The 27,065-nt window shown below is 49.9% G+C and overlaps 1 protein-coding gene across 2 annotated transcripts in view; it reads right to left on the bottom strand.

Annotated features, from left to right (window-relative positions):
• Positions 1-27,065, bottom strand: part of LOC111154601 (G protein subunit beta 1) — an 85,151-nt gene that overhangs the window by 15,603 nt on the left and 42,483 nt on the right. Inside the window, exons 1-6 of one of the 2 annotated variants that reach the window (XM_022514286.1) lie at positions 17,712-17,749; positions 12,706-12,808; positions 8,101-8,139; positions 6,314-6,420; positions 1,557-1,620; positions 469-631 (exon numbers count right to left, since the gene is read on the bottom strand). In XM_022514286.1, the coding sequence (XP_022369994.1) occupies positions 469-631; positions 1,557-1,620; positions 6,314-6,420; positions 8,101-8,139; positions 12,706-12,762 (430 nt within the window). In that variant the 5' untranslated portion in view covers positions 12,763-12,808; positions 17,712-17,749. Of the gene's footprint in view, positions 1-468; positions 632-1,556; positions 1,621-6,313; positions 6,421-8,100; positions 8,140-12,705; positions 12,809-17,711; positions 17,750-27,065 lie in introns of those variants that run through there. The other variant, XM_022514285.1, reaches the window with a different exon arrangement.

The following is a 27,065-nucleotide window of genomic DNA, read 5'->3' as shown; positions in this document are numbered from 1 at the left end:
CGCCAAGAACAGCCCAGAGGACTCGATCCTGTGTCCTTTCAGTGGGAGTGCTAGCGGGTGTGAAGTGGCTAAAGGGGACTGCGCTGATCTATCCGTGTACGTGTGTGTGCGCACATGTCTCCGTGCGTCACACATGTATGTGTAGATTAGGAAACCCTCGTGGAAAGGCACTCGAGGTTTAAGATGGCTTACAGGAAACCCAACGGACCGAACTACGTTACCATGAAATGAAAAAGGGCGGCTGCGAGGTGTGAAGGCGGTGGCCCAAGTCCCCAAGATCCTTGCAAACAGGACGCTACGAAGACCTCAACCCAAAGGTTTCTTACCAGTGAGCATCGTCAGAATGTCTCTGGCCATTATTACAATCAATCCCATTCGACAATCATCGAGAAGAAGCCTATGTCCAAAGCCTGTAGCGCATGGCAGGCAAACATCTCCAGCCCCGAAGTTACCCGTGCGAACACGTACCTGTATGTCCAGCCAGTTCACGGCTCACACGTACATTCCCTTCACGAGTTTTCAGATTGTAAATGGAGCAAATGTTATCCAGGCCACCGCAGGCCACATAGTTCCCAGAAGGGGCATATGCACAGGTCATGACCCATGAGGAGCGCAGAGGGATGGCATGGACCTGACAGAACACAGATGAGGCAGACACTCAAGTTCAAAAACATGAACTACAGACACTAGGGCTCTATTTCCAGTCTTCAACTTTCATTGCAGAGAAGGTGATGCAAAACAACAGTCAGATTTGCTTTGAAAACAATTTATACACGTGGCCAGTCAGATGAAGAACTAATTAGAAGTCCAGGGCGCCTGGGTGGCTCGGTTGGTTAAGCGTCTGCCTTTGGCTCAGGTCATGATCCTGGCGTCCAAGGATCGAGTCCCGCATCAGGCTCCCTGCACAACGGGGAGTCGGCTTCTCCCTCTGACCCTCCCCCTGTCTTGTGCTTTCTCTCTCTAAGAGAGAGCAGGGAGCCCAATACGGGGCTTGATCCCAGGACCTTGGGATCATGACCTGAGCCGAAGGCAGACACTAATGACTGAACCACCCAAGTGCCCCAAATAAAATTTTTTTTTTTAAAGGATTTTATTTATTTATTTGACAGAGATCACAAGGAGGCAGAGAGGCAGGGGGGGGGGGGGGGGGGGGAGCAGGCTCCCCGCTAAGCTAAGAGCCTGTTGCGTGGCTCAATCCCAGGACCCTGAGATCATGACCTGAGCCGAAGGCAGAGGCTTAACCCACTGAGCCACCCAGGCGCCCCTACATTTTTAGATGAAACATAAAGTTTCTCAGACTGAGCGAACTCCGGAATGCAATTCTTTCAGAACCATTAAGGAGGGACATAGCTCCCGGCTGCCCTGCAGTGAGACCACGGGCCACGGCCGAAGACACCAGCAGCACGGGCTCGCCACGAGATTTGGCGTCACACTGAGAACAGAACTTGCCGTGACTCCCTCCCTGTCCTGTGGGACGTGTTTTTACACAAGTGGCTGGAGGTTGGACACGCGTCCTCCGGGGCCAGTTGCTCAGGGAGGGGTTCTGCAGTCCTTACCTTGTTCGTGGTGTAGCTGTCCCAGATGATCAGTTTGCCGTCCTGTGAGGCACTGACTAGAAGCCTGCAGGGAGAGGGCGGAAGAAAACCGGTCAGTGCCACAGCAGCGCCACAGCAACCCTGAATCACAGAAGGGCAACAGGACAGACCAGTGACTACGAACACAAGCTCCAGCGTCACATTTGTTTGAGGCAAAGCACACTGATTTATAAAAAAATTAAAACGGTCTAATTGTTAGTTCAACTTTGAAAGCATGAAAGAAAATGCTCCCCTAAGTAATAGTTCAGAGTCAAGACTGCCTGCTTTCAAACGCGGACGAGATCACCAAAGCGACTCTCTGGTGAGCTATGACAGGTTGATTTCCCTTTTTTTAATTTTTAAAGATTTTTATTTGTTTGACACAGAGAGAGAGAGTGCGCAAGAGCGAGCGCACAAGCAGGGGGAGTGCCAGGCAGAGGGAGAGGGAGAAGCAGGCCCCCCGCCTAGAGAAGACCTGATGTGGGACTCGATCCCTGGACCCATGATCATGACCTGAGCCAAAGGCAGTTACTTAACTGACTGAGCCCTCCGGGAGCCCCAACAGGTTGATTTCTTGTAACTGCTTACGTTTAGTTTTTATTCATTATAAATCAAATTTCAGACCTATAGATCTTTTAGAACCAAAGGTGGCAGAAAATATTTAGTATACAACTTTGTGTTCCATTTGACATGCAGAAAGCTTAGATAGTAAAGAATAACCAGCTTTTAGATATTCCAAATTTATGAGACATTTCTCACCAAAAACAAAATAAAGCAAAAATCATGAAAATTTCCCAGACTGAGCTAAATCTGGAATTCAGGTCTCCTAGAAACATCAAGGAGGCACTTAACCTCCCACCTGCTTTGCAAAGAGATGACGAACTACGGGAGAATCGTGTCTTGTCCTGCAGAAGAGACCTGTTAACTGTCATAAATTTGCTTCACGATTATTTTCTTGCTTTGGTTAACTGCTACATTTGGAAAAGGTACTCTGTCTTTACTTGCAGAATTAAGGCAGGATACTGCAGAAGGAAAGCATGACTAATAGGCAAAGGGACCGAGCAATTCTGGGAATCACAGCTACTCCATAAGATACCCTAAGAACTCTGTCCTCAGAAGGTGGTATTTTCAAGGAATGCCAAGAAGGGTCTATTCATAATGCTGGGCAGACATATGCCACAGTATGGTAAATAATGAGATTAAATTCTTTTTCTTTCTTTCTTTTTTTAAGCAGAGCATTCCAGCAATGCCCCCAAGGGTGAGTTCAGATGCTATACAGGTGCCCAGGACACGTGTGCAGGGCCCTGCTTCCGATGGCCCCTCCTACCATAGGAGAGGACAGTGGCAGGGTCAGACCTGGGGGAGAAGGACCAGGTCTCCAGACTCCCCATGGGCCCAACCGCCCCAATGAAGGGGGACAGGTAACCAACCCCCAAGGGTCTTTAACCCTCTGCACTAGGACACTCTAGGTACCTGGAAACAGGGTGATGTGGGAACAGGGCTGCATGGCCACCGCCCCAACAGATTTTTTATTTAGTTTTACTTTTTATTTTTTTTTAAAAGATTTTATTTATTTATTAGAGAGAGACACAGTAAGAGAGGGAACACGAGCAGGGGGAGTGGGAGAGGAGAAGCAGGCTTCCCGCCAAGCAGGGAGCCCAACGCATGGCTCCATCCCAGGACCCTGGGATCCTGACCTGAGCCGAAAGCAGACGCTTAACGACTGAGCCACCCAGGCAGCCCCCAGATTTTTAATTTTAAAGATTTCAAACACAGGTTTTGACCATTTCAGCCAAGAGCATATTTGACTTAACGAACTGATCAAAACCTGGAGGTAATACTTATTCAAGACATTCTGACAACTGTGATATTTTCCACCAAATTCTACGTTCTGATGCAAGAACTTCCTTTACACGGAGTCCACAAGTCCGGCACGAATCACAGCTGTTTCCGCGCCGCACTGCAAGATTCATCCCAGAAGCAAGCTCAGAGCAGGTCTAACCCGATCGCTCTCCCGATGCAGTTTCTTAAAGCAAAGCCCTGCACCCAGGCTCAGGAACAAACCTATTAGGCTCGTAAAGCTACTTCCTTCCACGTAACAGAGTAGGGTTCAGCCTGCTGGGGAAGCTCTGGTTGGCCCTTTACACAGGCTTTGCTGGAAGATCCAAGCCGAGGTAAAGACGCTCGTCCTCCAGGAGGGTCACCCTTAGAAAAGTCTCCTGGTCAGAGAGCTTAGTATTTGCTGACTCGCCCAGGGCTACAGAAACGTTAAGCTGTCCGATGATCCCCCAGAAGGTGAGAGAGGACACTTCTTGATCCGAGACAGGACAACTGCTGGAGAACTGCATTCACTCCGGCCCCAGAGCTTCCAGCTATTGCCAGGTCTGTTACTGTGAGGCACTGCCCACCCGGAACAGAGGCCGGAGCCAGCACGGAAGCGAGGGTCCAGGGAGCTGAGGACAGAGGTTGAAGAGAGGCCCGCATCCAAATGCCTCCGGCCCCTCGTTTGCTTGGAGGAGGGAGGGCTCTCGGGCCTAGCCGGGCCAACTGTGTTTGACTCTCAATTATAACAAGAGTTCAGAAGAACTGAGAAAGGGGAGAAAAAGTTTCACTTTAACTCATGTAACTGAAAGAGACCCTCAAATGTTGTAAAAGGTAAAATTTAAGTATAAATGAACATATTCTGTTGATAAACATAAATGTATACGTAATACACACTGATACGCACACACGCATAGACCTCTCACCGTGGGCTCTCCTACAGTTCTGAAAACTAAACAGCAGTTTGAGAACATCTATAAACTACACAAACACGGTAAGATAACTGGAAATCATGAATTAGCCTTGAATCATGAAGAACAAATATTCTCAACTTCAAAAAGACAAAAATTCACCTACTCAGAAAATATGGCTACCTAGAAAAACAGAGTATCTCAAAGGCTCGGAATAGCAGAGATCCTCCTGAATATGATTTTTTGTTTTCTTTTGTCTGAGATTACAAAATAGGGCCCCCACAGAAGGACACTGTGCGACCTAACGGAGCAGTTTCGAAGGCAGTTGTAAAACGCATCCCACCGCCCCACCCAGGAAACAGAACAAGACCATACGGCGCCCCCCACCAGCCTCCCACATGGTCTTTCATGTCACTGCTTCTTCGAGGGCTGACCGGGAACCTGAATTCGGTGCTACTTACTCAGGTCTTGCTTCTCCTCCTTCTAACTCTGAGGCTCTCAAAGCACAGTGTGTCTGAACCAGGCAGAGCACAGAGCTTGCACAGTGGCTGCGGGAAGCTGCTCTGGTGTCCAGCTCGAGCCCTCCTGCCTCACCTTGGGCTCCGCTCCTCATTGCCACAGCTGATGCAGGGTGACCTGGTGCTCCCAGGGACCCTTCGGAAAAGGGATGTGTCACGTCTGCGACCCCCCGGACTACAGCCTGGCTGCGGCAGGAGACTGAATGGCTTAGGGAGCCTCGACCGCGACTGGCTCCGAGGACCAGGCTCCAAGCGCTGGGCTCCCGAGTGCCAGGCTCTGAGCACAGCCTGGCCGCAGTGTCTATCAAGTGTCCTGTTCCAGAAGGACACTGCTGTTCCTACAGACGGAGGAAAAGCCCCGGAGGCAACGTACCACTTGGTTACTGTCTACTGACAAACTCCAAGGTGGACTGAGGCGCCAGGGCATGTTTCCTGCTTTCCCCTTTCTTAGTTCTTCTGATGATTGCCGTCATTAAAACGATCGAAGTTAGCTCTCATTTGCATGTGAAATTGTACGGAACAGCGTACAGAACAAACTAAAGATAGATTCTTTTGTTCTGTAGCTGTTTACACTCTGAAGCAGACCATCTCATGAACAAAGAGAAAACCAAGCAATTCCTCTCTGACACACAAAATAATGCTCCTCGAAGAAAGGCTCTTTGAGACTCGCGCGTCAGGTGTCTGGGAGAGCGTGCTGTAGCCACCAAGTCACAAGCATGCGATTCAATGACTCAGGTGGGAAAGACAGAAGAGACAAACTCTCCAGCAGCCTCTAACAGACACAGTCCAACAGATTTCACTCTGGTGACGCTGCAGGAGAGGGGAGGGGAAGGATGGACCCAGGACGCGATGGAGATGAGCCACCCAGAGTGGAAAAGTCCAAACAAGGGGCAGAAGTTAAAGTAAAATAAATGAGTGCCCGAGGGGCACTTTCTTGTTGGGATGATAGATAAAAGGGAGGCAGGGCAGCAGCTAAGACACGCGCTTCCACACGTCTCCTGTGGGCTCCCAAGAAAATCAGCAGCAAATCTGTGCACAGCGCTTAGGGTGTTCTAGTCGCTGCTGTAAGGCTCGACACACTTAATCTTCCCCACATGGCAGGTTTACAGGTGTACGATCCCTGAGCCAGGGCGCTGAAACCACAAGAAGGTAGGGGCCAAGGAGTTATGCGCAACAGGCTGCAAAGGCACGGAGCCCTGGCACCAGAGAAGTTGTGTGACCTCCCCCAGGTCACGCAGGCACAGAACAGTGGAGCTGGGAGAGCCAAGGTCAAGGGCGGGGGTCACAGCTCACACAAACGTGAGGAGGGCACCGCAGCAGCGACAGTGTACCATCAGCCCGGGTGAGTGGACATGTGCACAGGGAGCGTGCGCTTGTCTCACTCTGTCTTTACAAGTAACTGCAGATGAGTTCAGGATATTTTTCCTCAGAAAAACAGAACAACCCTTGAGCGTCTCAAACACTATGTTCTGCTCCTGCTCCCACACACCTGGAATCCGTGCCCCAATGCATGGCATAAATTTTGGCCAAGTGCCCCCTCAGCGTTCTCCTGGTGCGCATCTGGATTCTTCCCACCGGGTCGATGTTGTTTGTGATCTTAAAAAATAAAAGTTACGGCAAATTAACAGTCTGTCGTGGAATGACCTCCCCAGAGACCTCCTCCCTCACCCTCCCTGGCAGCCCCACCACCCTCCTCCTGGCTGTGCTGCTCTGCTCACCCACGGTGCTGTGCCCACCCGGCTTCTGCCAGTCAGCCGGCAGCTCTCCACGGCGGCTGCGGCTGCGGCACCTACCTCTCTTTCACGGTCCGTATGAAGTCCGTCACTACCTGCTCTTCAACACCTGCTCCCCCAACCCCTCTCCCCAGAATGTGCACACACGGCGCTGGTCCATAGGTGTGCTGACCTCCCCGGGGGTCCCTCCCCCTCCCCCCACAACTGCTCATCCAGGCCCAGCTCCTCCTGTCCCTCAGCCCTCACAGGCTTGCTCTCCTTCCAGATTACAGACCCATCAGCCCCGGTCACACTGAACACGGGCCCGCGGCTCACACACTGTCCACTGCGACCAGGCTGGGCAATGATCTGGACAACGGTCAGCAGCGACTAGAAATGTTGCTGCTTATGGCACAGAACTGGATGTGCAGACCTGCAGATTCACTCCAACACGTGAAAAACGGACATTAACGATTCCGCGTTGACAGCCGAACTAAGTGTATCACAATAAGGTTTTATGGGGTTTTTTAAAAAGATTTTATTTTTAAGTAATCTCTACTAAAATCCCCAACATGGGGCTCGAACTTACAACCCTGAGATCAGGAACTGCATGTTCTGTCGACTGAGCCAGCCAGGAGCCTCAATGATGGGTTTAAAAAACGTACAGTCCCAAAGTATTTGAAATATATCTGAGAATTCAAATTTAGGAGTTCTATGCAGTAGAAGTTTCTCTTTAACTTACTGTTTAACCCCAACGAGAGCGCATCCCCTAAAGCAGCGGGACAAGGTAAAACCTTGAGTCATCCTCAGAAGTATGAATATAATTTTCCTTTCACATTTCTATTTAATTCTTTGGACAAAAACTTTTTTCTTAATGAGGTGAAACTCACCATTTTAAAGTGAACAGTCCCGAGGCGACCGGCACACCCCCACCTCCGTGCAACAGCACGGCCCGTCCTCCGCCCCAGCACGCAAGCCCCCGCCATCCCCACCGTCCTTCCTCACTCCGGGACGGCGCCCGTGAACTCCGCGCCCCTCGGATCTGCCGGTCCCGGCACCGCCTGTCAGCGGCATCCGCGGCCCGCGGCCCGCGCGCCCGCTGCTCTCACTGCCTCGCGTCTGCGCCGTGAGCGCGCCGTGGCGGCGTGGCGGCGTCTGTGCGACTGACGGCTGCGCGACACCGCGCCGCGGGAGCCCGCACGGTCCGCACTCGTCCGTCCGAGGACTGTCTGGAAGCGGCGCGCGGGGCTGCCGCGGGGACGCGCGTGTGCGTGGCCTCGCCCGAGCAGCGGTCCTGGGGGCCCCGGCGCAGCGCGGCCGGCTCGTCACGCATGTGCCCCTGGGAGGACCCGCCCCGGACTTGAGAAAGGCGCGTGAGGCGCTTATCCGTCCCGCCCGAGAAGCCACGCCCTCCCGCGCCCGAAGAGGGAAAACGCTGCCGGAGCGCGTCCGCCCTGGCCGGGGAGGCGTCGGGCCGCAGCACCGCTCGCTCTCCAGGCGCCAAGCGCCGGCGGCCCCGAGCAGGGCGCGGGCCAGGCGAGCGGCTCCCGCACGGGGATCTTACCTGAGACAGGGTCGCATCCGCACACGCTTTTCTAGCATCCTAGGAAATAAGAGCGACAAAGCGGAGGTCAGTCCCGGCTCCCGTGCATCCGGTCCCAGGTGCTCACGCCCAAGTCTCCGAGCGCTTCCACGGAGACCGGCGCTGAGGCAGCCGGCAGGAGCGCGGCTTCCTCTCCCCGCCCCACGCCTCGGACGCGGACGCGCGGCAGGGCCGCCGACCGTGCTGCGCTCTGTGCTCTGGGCTCTACTGAACGCAGCCCCGGCGGCACCCCGTGCACGTGACAACCAGCACAACGTCCTGGGACCCCAGAAATGGACGCTGTGCTGGGACCGCCACACCGGACGCCAGGTGGCACCGGAGAAACCCGGAGTCGGGCGCTGCCCCCTCTCCTGCCCACCGAGGCTCCCGTGCGTTCCCACAGGCCTGCACGCGTGCCTCGCGGTCTTTCCACCGGCCCAGGAGCCCTGGGGCCCAGAGAAGGACACCCAAAAAGCACTGGATGTCCAGCCTGAAGAACTTTCCCTCCAGATCATGTTAGCGAAGGGCTGTGCTTTGAAGCCAAACGATATCGGACGCTGAGCTCTAGGAGGACAGGGTCTGGAGTCAAGACAATCCAATTCGGTAAGACTGTCTGGCTGCTGTATGCGCTACCTGCTCTCTTACCTATAAGATGACCTTGTGAAGCAGCAGGTAAGAACTGTGAAGGGAAATTCTAAGGCTACCTAAGATGTTTTTATTGTTCCTAAGTGATCAAACTTCCTAGGAAATATAGAAAATAGCCCTATGTTATGAAGGAAAATGAGACAAGAGCTTGAAAGGGGCAAAAATTTGAGCACAAGAGTAATTTCAAAGGAAATGACAAATTTCTAAAAAGAAAAATGTTTCCCTTATGCAGTCACATGATTATCTGCTTTCGAAATGGCAGCTGACCACATGACCGCATTCATACATACCCACACCTTCAAGGGGGCGGGGGGGACGTGGGTTTCCCAGGACACTTTTTTTTTTTGGGAAGATTTATTTATTTGACAGAGATCACAAGTAGGCAGAGAGGCAGGCAGAGAGAGAGGGAGGCAGGCTCCCCGTTCAGCAGACAGCCCCATGTGGGGCTCGATCCCAGGACCCCGGGATCATGACCCGAGCTGAAGGCAGAGGCTTTAACCCACCTAGCCACCCAGGCGTCCCCCAGGACACCATTCTTTAAGGGCAAACTGCCTCACTGTGAGTTACGTCATGGAGCTGGAGGGAATATTTATCAACTGAGAACATGGAAACATACTCAAAGACATTATTGTTATAAATGTAGCAAAGATCTAGATTTCAAATTCAGCTTTAATTATCCTATGAGAAGTCATTCTGCTTAATTAATTCTACTTAATGGATTAAATAATTAAAACACCAAAAATCATGTCATCAAGCATTTCTCTGACAGCACCTAAATTTGGGGTAAGGAGCAAGCTGAGGGAAGGTCCAGAGTACAAGTCTTTAAACGGGATTCTACCTGTCAACTACTGAGTTCAACGTTTAGTTCTGAGTATCACTCTTATTGATTTTTTTTTCTTTTTTTAAGATTTTATTTATTTATTTGACAGAAATCACAAGTAGGCAGAGAGGCAGGCAGAGAGAGAGGAGGAAGCAGGCTCCCTGCTGAGCAGAAAGCCCGATGTGGGGCTCGAACCCAGGACCTGGGATCATGACCCGAGCTGAAGGCAGCGGCTTAACCCACTGAGCCACCCAGGCGCCCCTCTTATTGATGTTATACATGGCCTTTAGTTATGAAAAAGAATAATGATGGGGCGCCTGGGTGGCTCAGTTGGTTAAGTGTCTCCCTTTGGCTCAGGTCATGCGGGATGGAGACCCGCATAGGGCTCCTTGTTCAGCAGGAGCCTGCTTCTCCCTCTACCCACCACTCCCCCTGCTTGTGCTCTCGCTCTTTCTCTCTCTTTCTCTGACAAATAAATAAATAAAAATCTTCATTTGAAAAAAAAAAGAATGAAAATTTTGTAAGTGGAAAAAATAAGCCATGGGACGTTAAGCGACTTCAATTTGTTTAGCGTACGAAGATCAACCTGGCCTTTCACACTGTATTGTACAATAGACCGCGGTGATACTACTGGTAAACAGAGGGAAAAGCCATTTTATTTTATTTTATTTTTAAGATTTTATTTACTTATTTGACAGACAGAGATCACAAGTAGGCAGAGAGGCAGGCAGAGAGAGAGGAGGAAGCAGGCTCCCCACTGAGCAGAGAGCCCGACATGGGGCTTGATCCCAGGACCCAGGGATCATGACCTGAGCCGAAGGCAGAGGCTTTAACCCACTGAGCCACCCAGGTGCCCCTAAATTTTTATTTTTAAAAGATTTTATTTTGGGGGTGTCTTGGGTGACTCAGTTGGTTAAGGGTCTGCCTTCAGCTCAGGTCATGATCTCAGGGTCCTGGGATCCAGGATCCAGTCCTGCATCGGGCTCCCTGCTCAGGGGGAAGCCTGCTTCTCCCTCTGCCCCTTCCCTCAACTTGTGCGTGCACACACCTCTCAAATAAATAAAATCTTTAAAAAAAAGTAAATTAAAAATAAGAAAAAATAAAAGATTTTCTTTATTTTTCATTTTTTTAGAGCGAGAGAGCATGAGAGCGCATAAGCAGGGAAGGCAGAAAGAGAGGGAGGATCAGACTCCCTGCTGAGCAGGGAGCTCAATACAGGGCTCCATCCCAGGACCACGACCTGAGCTGAAAGGAGATGCCTGACCAACGGAGCCATCTAGGCGCCCCAAAAGATTTTATTTTTAAGTCATCTCTACACCCAACATGGGCCTCGAACTTGTAATCTCAAGGCCAAGAGTCACACACTCCCCTGACTGTGCCAGCCAGGCACCCTCTGTTCACACTTTCAAATCCCACAGGTGGTCGGTCACATGGCAGCCCTGGCCCCTGGGAAGAGGCCTGCAATTCTCAACGAAGCGGCAAGAGATGCAACGTGAACATTTAGGCTTTGTTTTTTTTCCCCAAAATTTCGATGTCTTTCCCCTATGCCATACAAAATTTCTTTCTTTCTTTTTTTAAAAGATTTTTTTATCTGTTTGTCAGAGAGTGAGAGAGAGCAAAAGCAGGGGGAGCAGCAGGCAGAGGGAGAAGCAGGTTCCTCACTGAGCAGGGAGCGTGACGCGGGACTCAGTCCCAGCACCCTGGGACCATGACCTGGTCCAAAGGCAGTTGTCCAACCGACTGAGGCACCCAGGCGTCCCCACACAAACTTTCTTTATCTGCTATGCACAGATCTGAACCCATGATGAAGAACTTCTAAACAATAATTTATAGCGATCAGAAGAACAAAATTCTGAGTTCTGTGTTCTGGAAGGCGGACGGGTGGTGTGAATCCAATCTGATCAGAGCAAACCGTTAAAAACACCAAGTCTTGCTTATTTTTATTGAGCTGTATCCAAGTTTTTGTTTTTTTTTAAGATTTGATTTCTTCATTTGAGACAGAGAGAGAGAGAGGAGTTCGTGAGCATGAGCGTGAGGAGAGGGAGAAGGAGGCTCCCCGCTGAGCCAGGAGCCCAACACCAGGCTCTATCGCAGGACCCGGCGATCGTGACCTGAGCTGAAGGCGGACACTTCATCATCTGAGACGCCTAGGGCGCCCTGTGGAGTTGGTCTTCGGAATGTTAGGGTTTGAAATTTGAAAGACTTTGTATCCTCTTGGCTGTAGATCTTTAAAAATTCCATTATCTTTTCTCAGGTGTTTAAGAAAAAAAGTTGGCTACCAAGACGCTGATGCTTCCTTGCCCAGTCACCACTAGGCTTTCTGAACACGGAGCCGGTCATCTGAAGGGGGTAAAGCTCCCCCCTTAGAGCAGACTCAGAAAAATAAACTGCTGCTTAGACACACTGAGAAAATGATGCTCTGGAGAGAGCTGGACCTTAAGAAGCCCCTTCAAGTGGATACGAATCTACCTCAGTGTCCTAGAAATGGGTTCTCTGGGGGTTGACCCCTCCTTGTCACTGTCTTCTTAAGGACAGTGTGAGAACAGTAACAAGTACTTGTATTTAATGTTTCTGTAGAAAATGTTCATTACAAGTTCTGGTTCACAAAATGGGAGGAGAGCAGAATTCATGTCTTCAGAACCCTCCCAGCCCTGCCTTTTCAGAAGTGCATGGGCTCTGCGGTTGGCCAGGCTGGGATTTAAAGCTGTAGAACTCTGGGAGCTGGGGCGCCTGGGTGGCTCAGTGGGTTAAAGCCTCTGCCTTCGGCTTAGGTCATGATCTCAGGGTCCTGGGATCGAGCCCCACATCAGGCTCTCAGCTCAGGAGGGAGCCTGCTTCCTCCTCTCTCTCTGCCTGCCTCTCTGCCTACTTGTGATTTCTGTCAAATAAATAAATAAAATCTTTAAAAAAAAAAAATAATGACATACTGGAAAACAAAACCCTGAAAACCACATCCTAGGCCAAGTACCTGGCTCCATGAGCATATCCTGCTCTAGTGAATATTCAGTTTTAATCCAAAATACTATGTAGTCATTCTGAAATGCACCCTACCCAACAGGTAACATCTTACCTTCAATGTGAATGATTTATAAACCAAGTCAAGCACACATACAGCTACATACCCTAATTTGGTTTTTAAGCTGCTCGGCCTCCTGCCGCAGCTGGTCAAGTTCACTCATCTTCGGGTGCCAGCGCTCTACAGTGCCACCTCAAGGAAACGGAGATCTGAAACAGAAATACAAGCATAAGGAAAATTAATAAACAATGGCTGAGTAGCTTAACGAAGCAGGTGAAAGGGAACCGGCATTTTGAGAGCTGTTCTTTTATCACAGCCAGAGCACTTCTCTTCAGCGCTCACCAGAACCTCTACGGTTCTACCAAGGGCTGGACCGGTCAGACGCGATCAGTACTGCCCACTAGCCCTTCAGTGACGGTGGCAAATACACACTCAGAAGATGATGGTGGGATGAAAAAGCAAAAATGTGTCAAGCAGCATTTTTCCTGAAGGATCGGAGTCTCACTCTAAACCCAAGAGCGTAGACTGACGTTAGAAGAGCTCACACGGACAGCCGGGGAAGTCTGCTCAGGAGACGAGCAGAGCGGCAGCCGGACAGCCCAGAACCTCAGCACCATGTCGATGCTTTCGAAACCAGGACCCCCTCTGCCGCCATGCCCCACGGATGTCAGAATGTTCACACAGCAATTCTGAAAGCACTCAGTGTGGTATCCAACAGGCTTCTGGTCCGGAGACATCTCGCTCTCCGACCAAAATGGGGTCCCAGGAAACAGCAGCACTAACTCCATCCTGACAGGCACAGGCCGAATTAGGCTCAGAACAAACAGCCCTGCCACCCCAGTCTCCTTAGACAGCATTTCTTAAACCAGACTCAAAGCAAAGTCTCCCTGTTAGACCAGACCTACCTTCCCAAGGGAATGCCGTAACTGGGGTTGTATTTCCGACCAAGAGCATGAACGTTACAGCAGTCATGGTTATGACCGATGTATCTCAAAGCTGAAGCTATAATTAGCAGCATCTCAAGCACCTAAGCCTACGGTGAGCACCCGTACGCAAATCTGGCTCCTCAAAGGGCCTCAACGTCCTGTGCAAACACACACCAGAGACTGTATGCAAAAGTGACAGGGTCGATATTACATACACCAGATATTTAATTCACAATAGTTATTTTCCTGAGACTGAAACCTATCTGGGGGAAACTGGAGGGGGCAGGAAGCATATATGTTAGAGTCCGCAGTCTAGGTAAATCTTCCTATTCTGCACAAAAGCATTTAGAATAAATTTACATGGTTTACATTACAGAAACTTGATGTATACTTACTGATGAAAACAAAAAATATCTTTCCCACTAAAGAGTATCTTTCAACAGTGTGTGTTTGAGTTCTTAGTTCTTGCTTTCTGCTGTGCTATCGATCACAGCTATGAAAACAGGCCAGACAGGAGGCAGGGGCGAGGGGTGTGTGTGCAGGACCTCCAGGAAGCAATCCCCCGTCGCCAGTCCCGACCTTCGACGACAGTCTGCAGAACCACCAAGAAAGGCCTTACAGGGACGGGACGGGATATGAAGGCGCCTCTGGGAAGGCGATACATGCTGACACAGATTCAGAAATATTTCAGACCAAAATAGTTGTTTCTAAAGCCATTACTTTTTTTTTTTTTTTTTAAGATTTTATTTATTTATTTGAGAGAGAGACAGTGAGAGAGAGCATGAGCGAGGAGAAGGTCAGAGAGAGAAGCAGACTCCCCGCGGAGCTGGGAGCCCGACGCGGGACTCGATCCCGGGACTCCAGGATCATGACCTGAACTGAAGGCAGTCGTCCAACCAACTGAGCCACCCAGGCGTCCCTAAAGCCATTACTTTAAGTGGGAGCTGGAAGCACGGGGAAGGTTTCAAAGATACTTGGAGCCTCCCCGGTGAAAAGCAGCATTACCGAAGCTCGACGTGGAAGCGGCCGCCCTGCAGACACTTTACCCGACGCCACTGGCTAGTGCTCTCGCCTGTCTTCACGGACAAACGCCTCAGAGCTGCAGCCTACGGACAGTGACGTATGCAACGGGGACAGTGCCAAGAGAACAGGAGATCGTTTCTAAAAGAGCCGGGAAGCTGGGGTGACGCGTCCCCCGCATTTGTGGACTGCTGCGTGCCGCCAGCTGGGACACCCGCCACCGCTCCCGCGCGCGGGTCCGAGCTCCACGCCGCGCACATGGTCACGCGGCGCTGGGGGCTCTCACAGCGGCCCAGCACCCTGCCCCGTGTCAGGGAACTGCTCTTGGTCTGTAAAGAAGCCCTTTGACTCAAGCCTTCCAAAACCAGTGCCGAAGAGAAGCAATAGCTACTGGTTGGCATGGGGTAAGCGGAGTTGTTACCTTTTTTTTTAAAGATTTTATTTATTTATTGACAGAGAGAGAGGTCACAAGCAGGCAGAGAGACAGGCAGAGAGAGAGGGGAAGCAGGCTCACAGCTGAGCAGAGAGCCCGACGCGGAACTCGATCCCAGAACCCTGAGATCATGACCTGAGCCAAAGGCAGAGGCTCAACCCACTGAGCCACCCAGGCGCCCAGGAGTTGTTACTTTTACAAATAAATAAAATCTCTTAAAAAGACGGGAGGGAGCCTGGGTGGCTCAGTCGGTCAAGCGTCCAACTGCAGGTATCCGCTCAGGTCATGGCCTTGGGGTCCTGAGATGGAGCCCCGCTCCGTGCTCAGTGGGGGTCCGCTGGAGATGCTCTCTCCCTCTGCCTCTGCCCTGCCTCACCACCCATCCCCAAGCAAGCTCTCCCTCTCTAAAATAAATAAATACAATCGTAAATTACTGGGACGCCTGCAGGGCTCAGGCAGTTACGGGTCTGCCTTCAGCTCCGGTCATGATCCCAGGGTTCTGGGACCGAGTCCTGCGAGTCCCGCGTCGGGCTCCTTGCTCAGCGAGGCGCCTGCTTCTCCTTCTGCCTGTTTCTGCCTGCTGTTCCCCTGCTTGTGCTCCCTCTCTCTCTCTGACAAACAAATAAATAAAATCTTAAAAAAAACACTTTAATTGTTAGTTTTAGTCAACAAACATAACTTCTGATTATAACTTCAACACTAAAAAGTTAAGGTTAATTTTTAACATAAGGACTAAAAACAGCAAACTCTTAGGACCTAGGTAAACAGGAAGTACTTTCTGAGATGCTGAGTCTTTAGATAAAAGACCCAAATTCTATTATTAGATGGGATGACCCCTGAGATCTTAAGTTTAAGTACTTCTTTTAGTTAGATGTTCTTTTTAAACATATTATAGATGAATATATACATGATAATCACCCAGCTACATTGTTCAAAACTAGAGAAATGAATTAATTGAAAACCCAAGTGTCTGTATTTTTTTTTTAAGATTTTACTTCTTTATTTGAGAGAGAGAAAAAGAGAGAGAGCACAAGTGGAGGGGAGGGGCAGAGGGAGAGGGATAAGCAGACTACTGTGGCCCGAGCCGAAGGCAGATGCTTCACCCACTGAGTCCTCCAGGTGCCCCCCCAAGTGTGTTTAAAACGAGAAGATCCATTTAATTCAGTTACCCCATAAAATTTCAGAAGCAATAACATCAATACTTGCTGGCTTGAATCTTTAGTCACAAGCAAAGAGAACAAAACCAGATCTATTTCTCTTTCATCAGTAAGTATCATAAATGACTAATGCTTTTACTTACAGAGCCCTCTATAATCAGTGTCCACATCTGAGTCTCAAGAGAGAGACTCAAAATCCATGTCTGTTCATTTTCAAGAGAAGGATTACTCCTGTGGCTACTAGCAATAAAGACAAAAGTCCTTTCAGACCTATTTAATCTAGACAACTGGTCTGGTGAGAATAAGTAACCTATGGTTAAGCACTTAAAAATCTTCTAAAATTACATGCTCTATTCTCCACGTCAAAGGTGTATTTTCTGAAATCAAATCTGGAAAAGAAGTTTTTTCATAGATGGACGGAGTTTCACTGATGAAGGGGCACTCAGGGTGTCCAGCACACTGGCCTTACTGTCCCCGAGTGGGTGCTGCCCAGGACCACCTTGATGAGATGTGCGTGTACACCCTCTGCTCTAAGCTAATGGACACGCTCCTGGGGGTCACAGCCTGAGTGTGGCAGGTCAGCCAACAGCACCGTCACAGTCAGTGCTGCCCCAAAGAGAAACACCCACAGGCAAGGAGCGCACACATTCAGACACTGGCGGAACTAAGAGGAAGCAAACAACTTCCCAATTCCCATAAATTAAAAGTTCACCCCAAATGCTCTTCTATGAGGACACAGTAAATGAAATAAACAAGGTACAGAACAGTGTATGTGTGATGGCACGTTTCTCTCTGTGCACAAAAAAGGACAAATATCTACGCTAGTGCGAGCAATGGTTTTTCTGCACACATGAGAGAACGCTAACAGTGGCTGTTTGCGGAGAACGAAGCAGGAACAGTGGGTCAGCTCTTCTCCACACTATCTTTTATACATACACGTACTTTTTCTTTTTAAAATAATGTTAACAGGTTACCTGGGCCCTGATGCCAAGAAGCACTCACACTGTTTGGTCCATACTCTTGGTTTTAAAAAAAAAAACCAATGTTTTTGTTAAAACATAACGTGTTTGTTAAAACACATTAATGATTAACATTAACTTTTAACTGGAAGAACTATTATGTATCACCACGAACAGTAAGGAAGATGGAATAAACACCTGGAAAATTGCCTGATGTATATTAAAACAAAAACAAAGTTGTGTAATAATTTTAGCTATTTTTTCAGAAAGATTTTATTTACTTGAGAGAGAGAGAGAGGAAGGGAGAAAGCACAAGCAGCGGGAGCAGCCTGCAGAGGGAGAGGGAGAAGCCAGCTCCCCGAGGAGCAGGGAGCCCAAATCGCAGGACATGAGCTGAAGGCACACGTGCAACCAACTGAGCCACCCAGGAGTCCCTAATTTTAGCTCTTTTGGAAGATTAAAATATATATTTTAGTGGAAAAAAATACATTTAAAAAGACTAATAGCATTTTGTTAGAATTATTGGTCATATTTTCCTCTTCACTTTCAGAACACTGATAATGCAGTTTATGTTATTTTGGTTAAAAGAAAATGTACATTTTAAAAGTCTTACTTACACGGAATCACTTTGCTTTTCTCTTCACTATCCTTAGGTCCCCAAAGCCTTCAGAAAACCCCACCATCGGGTCTCCGTGGCCCGGGTTCCTTCTCCCCTTGCTAAAGTCAAGGCTAAGCCCTGGCCGTGCTGACTCAGTGCCTTTGCCCATCTAATCCAGTAAGACAGGACCTGCTGAGAGTTTCATATCTGTTCTTTATGACCCACATTGCCACTAGCTTTTATTTAGAACGTCTATCCTAGAAATACTCTTCATAGAAATTTAAATAACTTGAAAGTATATGATCTGCCCTAATTCAGATTATATCCAAAATCTTTGTAAGTCAAAGCGTTAACACAAATTTTTTATTCAAATATTTCACATTTGCAACATAACATGCTTCAGGTGGCCCCCATCACCTCCCTTCACTCTCATCAAGACCCCAGTAAGGTGTGGGAAGGAACTTCAAGGGTGCCCCCCAGTACCCCAGTCACGAACAATGACATTCACGCTGCAAGGCTTGTTAATGACAAAATGGCGTGATTATATCAAAAAATGATCCTTGGGTTTGGTTCTGACACATACTAGGAACGCGACACCAAATCACTTTTCCGTCCAATCCCTCCAGGAACGGTGTCACCCACATCACAGGGCTGAAATGAAAATTAAGACACAACTGGGACGTGCTCCGCAGGCCTTTCAGCGGCTGGACTGTGAAGCACAGCTTTTAGCGGGGCCGCCACGGTGCGCACACGTGGTCTCACAGCGAAACGGAGACAGCCCGAGACGCCGGCTGCTGGCTACCCCCGGGCCCACGGTGCTGCACTGAACGGGATGGCTAGCACCTGTTAGCCTTTAAAATCAAAGTGCGAGTTATTTTACCCCAAAAGAGGGTTTATTTGGGAAGAGCAGAGAACTGCAATTCCGGACAAGCAAGCCACAGTAAAACCATAGGCAAGTCCAACAAATAAAGGGAAGGAACGGTGTTTTCGGGAAGGAGGAAGGAAGGAAGGAGGAGGACGTTGGGAGGACTGTTTGGAACGAAAGCCCACTGGAGAGAAGCAGGAGGTCAGGGTAATAACGGTTTCTCACCGGTTGAGTTGCAGGGCCAGTGGAGTTTTCTTTTTTTGTTTTTAAGAAGGCTCCACACTCAACCCCGAGGTCAAGAGTCATATACTCCATCAACTGAGCCAGTCGGGCACCCTAGGGCACTGGCTCTCTTGTAGGAGATACAATGCACCTCTTTTCCCACTGGGGCCTCTAAGTGATGATCTGCAACAGATACCCAGCGGTACCGGCTTTCTCTACCAACCGCCCCTTCTGGACCCCTAGTCCGTTTCAGCGAGGTCTCCTGCAATCTTCACATGCCTCTGAAACTCAATCAGGGAAGAAGCCGGCTAGCTAGTTCAGCCACAGAAGTGCCCCCCGTCATCTCCAAGTCAAAGAACCATTTTGAGGGAAAGAGTTTCACATGAGGGGCGCCTGGGTGGCTCAGTGGGTTAAGCCTCTGCCCTCGGCTCAGGTCATGATCTTAGGGTCCTGGGATTGAGTCCTGCATCAGGCTCCCTGCTGAACAGGGAGCCTGCTTCCCCCTCTCCCTCTGCTGCTCCCCCTGCTTGTGCTCTCTCTCCTTCTCTCACTCTCTGTCAAATAAATTCTTTAAAAAAAAAAAAGAGTTTCACATGAGGAATTTAAACCGATTTCATCAGTCTGTCTTTTTCATTCAGAAAAAGAAAGTAGAGAAACCCTCCTTCCATTACACACGGCGCTAACACAACCATGAGCAACACACGGTGGCAAACAAGGACACCGTGCTCGAGGACAGGCGCTGTGGCTGAAGCGGGTGCACAGCCGAGCACTATGGCTCCCTGTCCCACAGAACTGGTCCGCAACCTCCGCACACTTGCAGGTGTACGCGAACTTACCCAACAACGGAACGCCATGTTTGAAGTTTGCTTTACAACCACCAAAATGGAAGAGAACAGGCAAGGGCAGACATAAGCAAGACTGGTTGTGAGTTGGTCACTGCTGTAGTTTGATGATGAAGTTCCTATACGATTAACTTTTATATGCATTTCAATTTTCCAGTAGGACAGTTTTTTTTTTAAATGTTAGTAACTTTGTATCTTTTTTTTTTTTTTAAGATTTTATTTATTTATTTGACAGAGAGAGATCACAAGTAGGCAGAGAGGCAGGCAGAGAGAGAGAGGGGGAAGCAGGCTCCCCGCAGAGCAGAGAGCCCGATGCAGGGCTCGATCCCAGGACCCTGGGATCATGACCTGAGCCGAAGGCAGAGGCTTTAACCCACTGAGCCACCCAGGCGCCCCAGTAACTTTGTATCTTGATTCAAAATCCAAATGTACAGACTTCAGAGCAAATCGGGAAAATGTGAATATGGCTGGGTGTTTGCTGGCATGAGAGCTGAGCTCTTTCTTTATTGTCACAGCAGGAGTAGAGGCCACAGTGTTAGAAATACTTCTTACCGATGGGTGGGTGAGATGATGTGATTTGGGCATTTGCTTCAAAATACTCCAAGATAAAATGGAAGGAAGGAGGAAGATGATTAAATGAAATTGGCAAAACTCTATAAATGTTGGAGATGGGTGATTACGTAATTTTTTTTATTTACGTTTGAATATTCTTATAATAAATTTTTTCAAAGTCAATATTTCTTGGTATTGTCTGACTACATTACGAACATGTGATGAATCTGTCATAAACCTCTTGATTTAAAAGCATGGGAGCACAGGGGCACTGGGTAGCTCAGTTGGTTGAGTGCGCACCTCCTGATTTCGGCTAGAGTCATGATTTCAGGGTCATGGGATCCTGCCCCAGGTCAGGCTCCACGCTGGGTGGAGGTCTGCTTGGAATTCTCTCTCTCCTTCTTCTTCTTCTGCCCCTCCCATTCCCCCTGCTCACGCTCTCTCTCTCTCTCTCTCTCAAATAAATAAAATCTTAAAGAAAAAAAGTCTGGGAGCACAGGCATCCCCCACATAGATCGCACAGTGTCCTCACATATTTTCCTGCAATGACACAGACTGCCCCCCCCTCCAGCTGGCTGCGAGGAAGACTCGACCTCAGTAATCCCCAAATTTGTCTGAACAACCAAATGGTCAACCTTGGAGGTTTCTATATCCGTGTTTCAAAAGGGATAAATATTAATATTACATTTTGATGATATATTACCATGAAATTAGCTTCTATGAAATAGCAGATATCAGAATATTCAATGAAATAAAAAGTAAAACGTGACTATTTTACGGGGAACCAAATGGTAATGAAGATGCAGAAAGGAAATGCAATCACATGCGACAGCCTCATTTGGCTCTGGCTTAGCGATCCGGCAAACTTTTACATGTTATTTGCAAATTATTCTATTAGGACGCAGTTTATTTAAATAGTCTGCCCTCAGCATCTCGGATGTCTCCTCAGATTTCCCTGCAACTCAGTTTTCTGACGCAAATTTCAAAACAGTCCTCCACTCAGGTAAGTGGCTTCCTATTAGGTAAAGCACACACAGAACACTTCTACTTGGCACATTTTACACTTATGGACAATGCACTATAATTTTTCTCTTAACTTACTGTTTAACCCCATTCAAAGTGGATCCCCTAAAGCATTAGGACAATGTAAAAAACTTAATCATCTTCAGCAGAAGTAACTTCATACAACAATCATGTTAGCCTCATAAACAGAGAAATAAGACACAAGAAACAATCTCTACATACACTGAAATACCTATTAGCTCTACAAACAGTCTGACCATCCCGGGGTCCCCAGCAGACACTCCAGAAAATAGGAGGAGCCTCACTCACTTCAGTTTACTACCTTTGAAAGATAATGGTTCTTACAGTTTTCAAATGACAACAAAACCCACAGCAGATAATTCAATTCATAAAGTCACTGATGGCCAAATGCCACTCACACGCACCCTGAATTTGTGGGAAGTCAACACATCCTTCTAGAAGTCCATGCTCAACCCCGAGACAGCGCAGTGGAAAAGCCGCCGCCCTGTGAGCAGCGGTACCACCCCGACGTGCACACCCTCCACTGCCCAGGTCCCTGCCGGGGCTCGAGTGAGGAGTCACCACGGGGCTGTGCACACTAGAAAGAACTACTGTGTGACAAAAATCAGCCGTGCACCCGGAAGCAGCAGGAAGGCGAGCGAGCTGCATGGACAGTGTCGAGCACAGTTTCTCACGACCAGCGGTAAGACCAGTCACTGTTATAAGACACCCCGACCCCTGTGTGCGCAGAGATGTGCCTGACGGAGAAGGCACCAGTATCGATAACTACAAATTCCAAGGTTCCAGGGCGCCTGGGTGGCTTAGTCCTTAGGCGTCTGCCTTCGGCTCGGGTCATGGTCCCGGGGTCCTGGGATCGAGCCCCATGTCCAGCTCCCTGCTCGGCGGGAGGCCTGCTTCTCCCTCTTCCACTCCCCCTGCTTGTGTTCTCTCTCTCTCACTTTGTCTCTGTCAAACAAATAAATAAAATCTTTATTAAATAAATAAATAAATTCATTCCTAGGTTCCTTGAAACCCATTGGTCATAAGGCACTATTCACCTACACGTGCAAGTTACTTGCAGGCTGCTATGCAATGCCACGTTTAAAAATGACTAGAAAGAGGGGCACCTGGGTGGCTCAGTGGGTTAAAGCCTCTGCCTTCGGCTCAGGTCATGATCCCACGGTCCTGGGAATCGAGCCCCGCGTCGGGCTCTCTGCTTGGCAGGGAGCCTGCTTCCCCCTCTCTCTGCCTGCCTCTCTGCCTACTTGTGATTTCTCTATGTCAAATAAATAAATAAAATCTTAAAAAAAAATTACTAGAAAGAATTTATACTTCAGAACATATTAAAATTAAATCTAGGAGCACCAGGGTGGCTCAGTCGGTTGAGCACCTGCCTTCAGTTCAAGTCAGGTCCCGGGACCACAGGGCCGCAGGACCACCACAAGTGTCTTACTGTACGACTTAGTGTGCGACTGCTTGTTGGAGTCCTTAAGAGGAAGTGGGTGCTGCGACCGCCATCCTCTTGGGTCGAGGTGCTGCTCCTTCACGGAATCCAGACCCGAGTCTGCGGTGCCTTGTCTGACTGGTCCTGATGGAGTTTCGTCTTTTCGCCTTGACACCCCAGTGAAAGGTGCCTCCCGCTGGGCAGGGCAACCACACCTGCCACAGGCTGACCTCTGAAGGTGGCTGGCCTCAGAGCCACAGGGGTGGTGCCACGCACGCATCTTCCTGTGGCACTTTCCCAATGACAGCATCCCCTTGATGATCTCCCCTCCGCAGCGGAGACCCTAGCCCAGAAGGCACTCCTTTATTCTCTAGCTGCACTAAATGACCTTAAGCCCAGGCTCATTTAAACACTTGAATTAGACAAGAACTTGAAACTTCGTCCACCTCCTATTTCAGCCGACAGAACACCAAACGGAACCTGGAGGACCCTTTGGGGACCTCCCAGCACTTGACAGAGCCCAAGGGAGCTGAGCCTCGACCCTCCCTTGTAGTGCTGCTGCTCAGAAGGGGGCCTCAGGGAAGGGAAAGAGAGCACCGGCCCAGCTCCGTTTCCTACCCGCCCAACCAGGCCCAGGAAGCCAAAGAAGTATGACATGCTGACAACCCCTTGTCTCGGCCCAGGAGCTTCGAGGGACATTCTTCTCACTCTCCAGCCCCTTGACAAGCATCCCTCATCTTTGAGCAGCCCCGCCCCCAAGACACAACTCCCCTCCATGTGCCTCTTCCAGAGCCAGACGTCCATAGGGGCTCACCCTCGGAGACTCTCTCCACCTGTGCCCAGACTGCCCTTATGCTCCCCGCGAGGCCGCTTGATTCCTCCTTCCCGCCTGGAGGCAACGGCCAAGGTTTGTCCACAGTCTGAAAAGCGAGCCATGAGAGCAGAAACACAACCGTACAGGCTGTATAAATACGTTCCTGTTGACAACGGTGTACGTGATCTGACACCCCAAGGAGCCAACGTCCAGGTAAGCAGAGCCGTCTCCGCTGCTCCTCTCAGAACGGACTGTGAACTCAGCCTGCAGCTCGCATCTCCCCCCAAAATTACAGAAACCAAAAGCATGACTCACACTCATCAATATCTATTAACTTTTTCTGAATATGTCTTGATTTTCCCCCAACAGCTCTGTGATTCTTCACCATCAGATCACTTCTGTCGCAATGGGGAGCAGGTGCGGGCTGGCTGATCAGAAAGATCAGGCGTCATGTCCAGTCCGCGTCCAGAGAAGGAGAGCTCCTCTCTCCTCAGCAGCACTCCTGGCCTTGCTCTACAAGCACCTTACATTCGCTCACTAAGCACCTGCCACGGACAGAGGTCGCTGTGGTGAAAACACAAACGCCTACCCTCAGGCACCAGTCTGAAGAGGCACAGCCAAATGTCCTTTTGAGGGTCTGACTCAGGACATCTTGATGATTTCACCACGTGGACACCTCCCACTTCAGAAGTAAAAGGGGATTTACAATCCACTCCCAGGTCACAGATGTGACCGAGGAGCACAAACTGTGTCCTCACCATCACGGGAAGAGGTCCTACCGAGTGTACACGTGGTCACCAAGAGAGGCGGATACGGTCCCAAATGGCCACAATTCCAACGGAGGCTACCCTGGAGTTACCCCTGCCGGGCGCCCTCAGCAGTCTGACTGGCTCGCAATGCTCGCAGGACCATAAAACAACGCTTCACTTCCTTGTCACCTGCACGCACACAGCACCCCACCAGGGCAAGCTCTCAGACACTGACGCGACGGAAGTTAGCGGCTCAGGCCAGCCTTCCGACCAGGAGAGCTGCGCGCAGGCCTTTCTGCTCACGGTCACACGCGCCACTGGGCCAGAGATCTTAGCTTCTCCACTTCTAGGGGAAGCACCTTTAAATTGCTTTCCAGGGGCGCCTGGGTGGCTCAGTGGGTTGTGCCTCTGCCTTCAGCTCAGGTCATGGTCTCAGGGCCCTGGGATCGAGCCCCGCATCGGGCTCTCTGCTCCGCAGGGAGCCTGCTTCCTCTCTCTCTGCCTGCCTCTCTGTCTACTTGTGATCTCTGTCAAATAAATAAAATCTTTTTTAAAAAAATTGCTTTTCCAGCTAAATGCCATCAATTCAGGAGAGCCCACTCATCAGGGATAAGAGTTTCTGGGTGTCCTCTGCAGCCCCCACCCTCACGGGCTCTTATACCCCATCCAGTCAGCTCGCCAGCGCTGTCCAGCAGAAACACAACGTGAACCACACGTGGAGGTTTTCATTTTCCCGTACCCATATTAAAAAAGTAAAAAAAAAAATAGGTCAATGTTAATTTAATTTTATTTGTAAAGATTACTTATTTATTCACTTGACAGAGAGAGACACAGCGAGGGAGGGAACACAAGCAGGGGGAGCTGGGGAGGAAGAAGCAGGCTCTCCGCCAAGCAGGAAGCCCCATGCGGGGCTCGATCCCAGGACCCTGGGATCATGACCGAAGCCGAAGGCAGAGGCTTAACAACTGAGCCACCCAGGCGCCCGTGGGTTAACGTCGATTTAGTAATATATTTATTTAATCCTACATACCAAAAATGTTATTTCAACATGTAAACAATATAAAACAATTACAAACGGGTATTTCATGCTCCTTTGTCGTACTAAGTTTTTGAAATCGAGTGTGTGTTTTACATTTCCATTTGGACCAGCCTTATTCCAAGTGCTCCTCATCAACACATGGCCAGCGGCCACCAACTACCACAGGGGCCAGCACAGCACTGAGCCCTTCCTCCCCTCTTCCCTCCAGTGGGAGACCCTCATCTGGGGATGGATTCACTTCAGCGTCTTTCTAGAATAGCAGGAACCAGGCTCTCCCTCCACAAAGCCAACCTCTGTCCTCCCAGTCAGAAACCGAGAAGCGCATCCCCATTCGTATCTGCTCAGTCCTACGCCCCCGCTTCCAGCACCTCCTCGAGCCACGCCCCGTCAGCCGCCCAGCAGCCGGCAGTCAGGGCTAACAGTGACCAGGGTAGGAGGCTGCAGAGCTGCTGGAGACTGGCAGCACGGGCAGCTCAGGGAACCGGACAGAAGACCAGGGTGAGTGGGTGCTGGACAGCGGGCAGGAGATCCCCTCCCTGAGGCTCTGTCTCTCTCTGGAGTCACAGGAAAGGGCCAGTGAGCCTTTCTCCTGACCCCGTGTCTGGCGCCCCACGGAAACCCACCTGTGCCACTGCACTCTCCCCTGCGTCTCGCCCGCGGAGCCTGTAGCGTCACTGGGCTCCCAGCGTGGAGCACAGAACCCAGCACACCCTATGGGATCAAAATCGTTCAGTCAACCCAACCCCTGCAAACCTGCTGAGGCCAAACAAGAGGTCGCACTTTACTTATCTCAGAGCCAAACGTCATACGCAATTAATGTGTTTGAAGAAACAAATGGCACACATCCAGAAGAAAGGTCCGGCAGGGAAGGGTGGTGAGAGCTGGACACACGATGGAGGGAACGACCTCAAGCACCTAGGAGAGGCTCTCACCCCCAAGTTCGGGGCCGATATGCTAATTGCACTCCGTCATACAATCTGTTCTTACAGCTATTTCCTGAAACGAGGAGGAACACCACCGGGTCTCCCCCAGAAACCGTCTCCATGGGCCTCTGCACGTCCAGCCGACTGAACAGGACTGGCCGGCTGGGGACAGCGCGGCTGCCATGCGCTTGGGTCCTGCTCACGCAGGGTCCCAGTCCTGACCCTCTCGTCACAGGTGGCCTCCGCTAAGTGCCTAACCTCTCTCTGCCTCTGCTTTTCGGTCTCAGAGTGGAGACAGTTACAGGATCCACACCTCACATGCTATGAGGGGTCAATGAGAAGCCATGTGAGGCCTTTAAGACCTGTATGGACTACAGTAAACCCTCCCTAAGTAGGACTTGTAAGAGTAGTAGCAAAACTTTCTAGCCTGAAATTACTTAAGAAAATTACCTCCTCCTTCCCCTGCCAGACGTCCTGGCCAGTCAGCGGAGTCGGCAGAGACCAAGAACACAACGGAAAGCGTCAACCTGTGAGGTACTGGGGTTCACCCAGCAGAGATGAGACTTGCTCGCATCACTTTCTAATTGTTCGTTTCGTTTTTAAAACATAAAATATCCTCATTGAAATGCAAGTCACACAATAAATATGTACCACTTAACACCTAACACACGGACACATCTCTGAAACCAGCCACACAGTTCAGGTAACGAACATGTCCGTCATCCTCTGTGCCCCTCTGGAATCCCACCCCTCCCCAGGTGCCACCCATCTGCTTTCTGTCACCACGCACCAGCGCGCAGCTCCCAAAATTTGGGCACACGGAGTCCTACAGTGTGTAGTTTCTTACGGTCTGGCTCTGCCTGCTCGGTGCCATTCTGACACTCATCCGTGCTGCCGGGA

Source organism: Enhydra lutris, unplaced genomic scaffold (genome assembly GCF_002288905.1).
Source record: "Enhydra lutris kenyoni isolate GAN:26980312 unplaced genomic scaffold, ASM228890v2 scaffoldscaffold38, whole genome shotgun sequence".
In the NCBI taxonomy this organism is placed as follows: domain Eukaryota; kingdom Metazoa; phylum Chordata; class Mammalia; order Carnivora; family Mustelidae; genus Enhydra; species Enhydra lutris.
The sequence above is the reverse complement of the archived record's forward strand: the minus strand, read 5'-3'. Positions and strand labels throughout refer to the sequence as shown.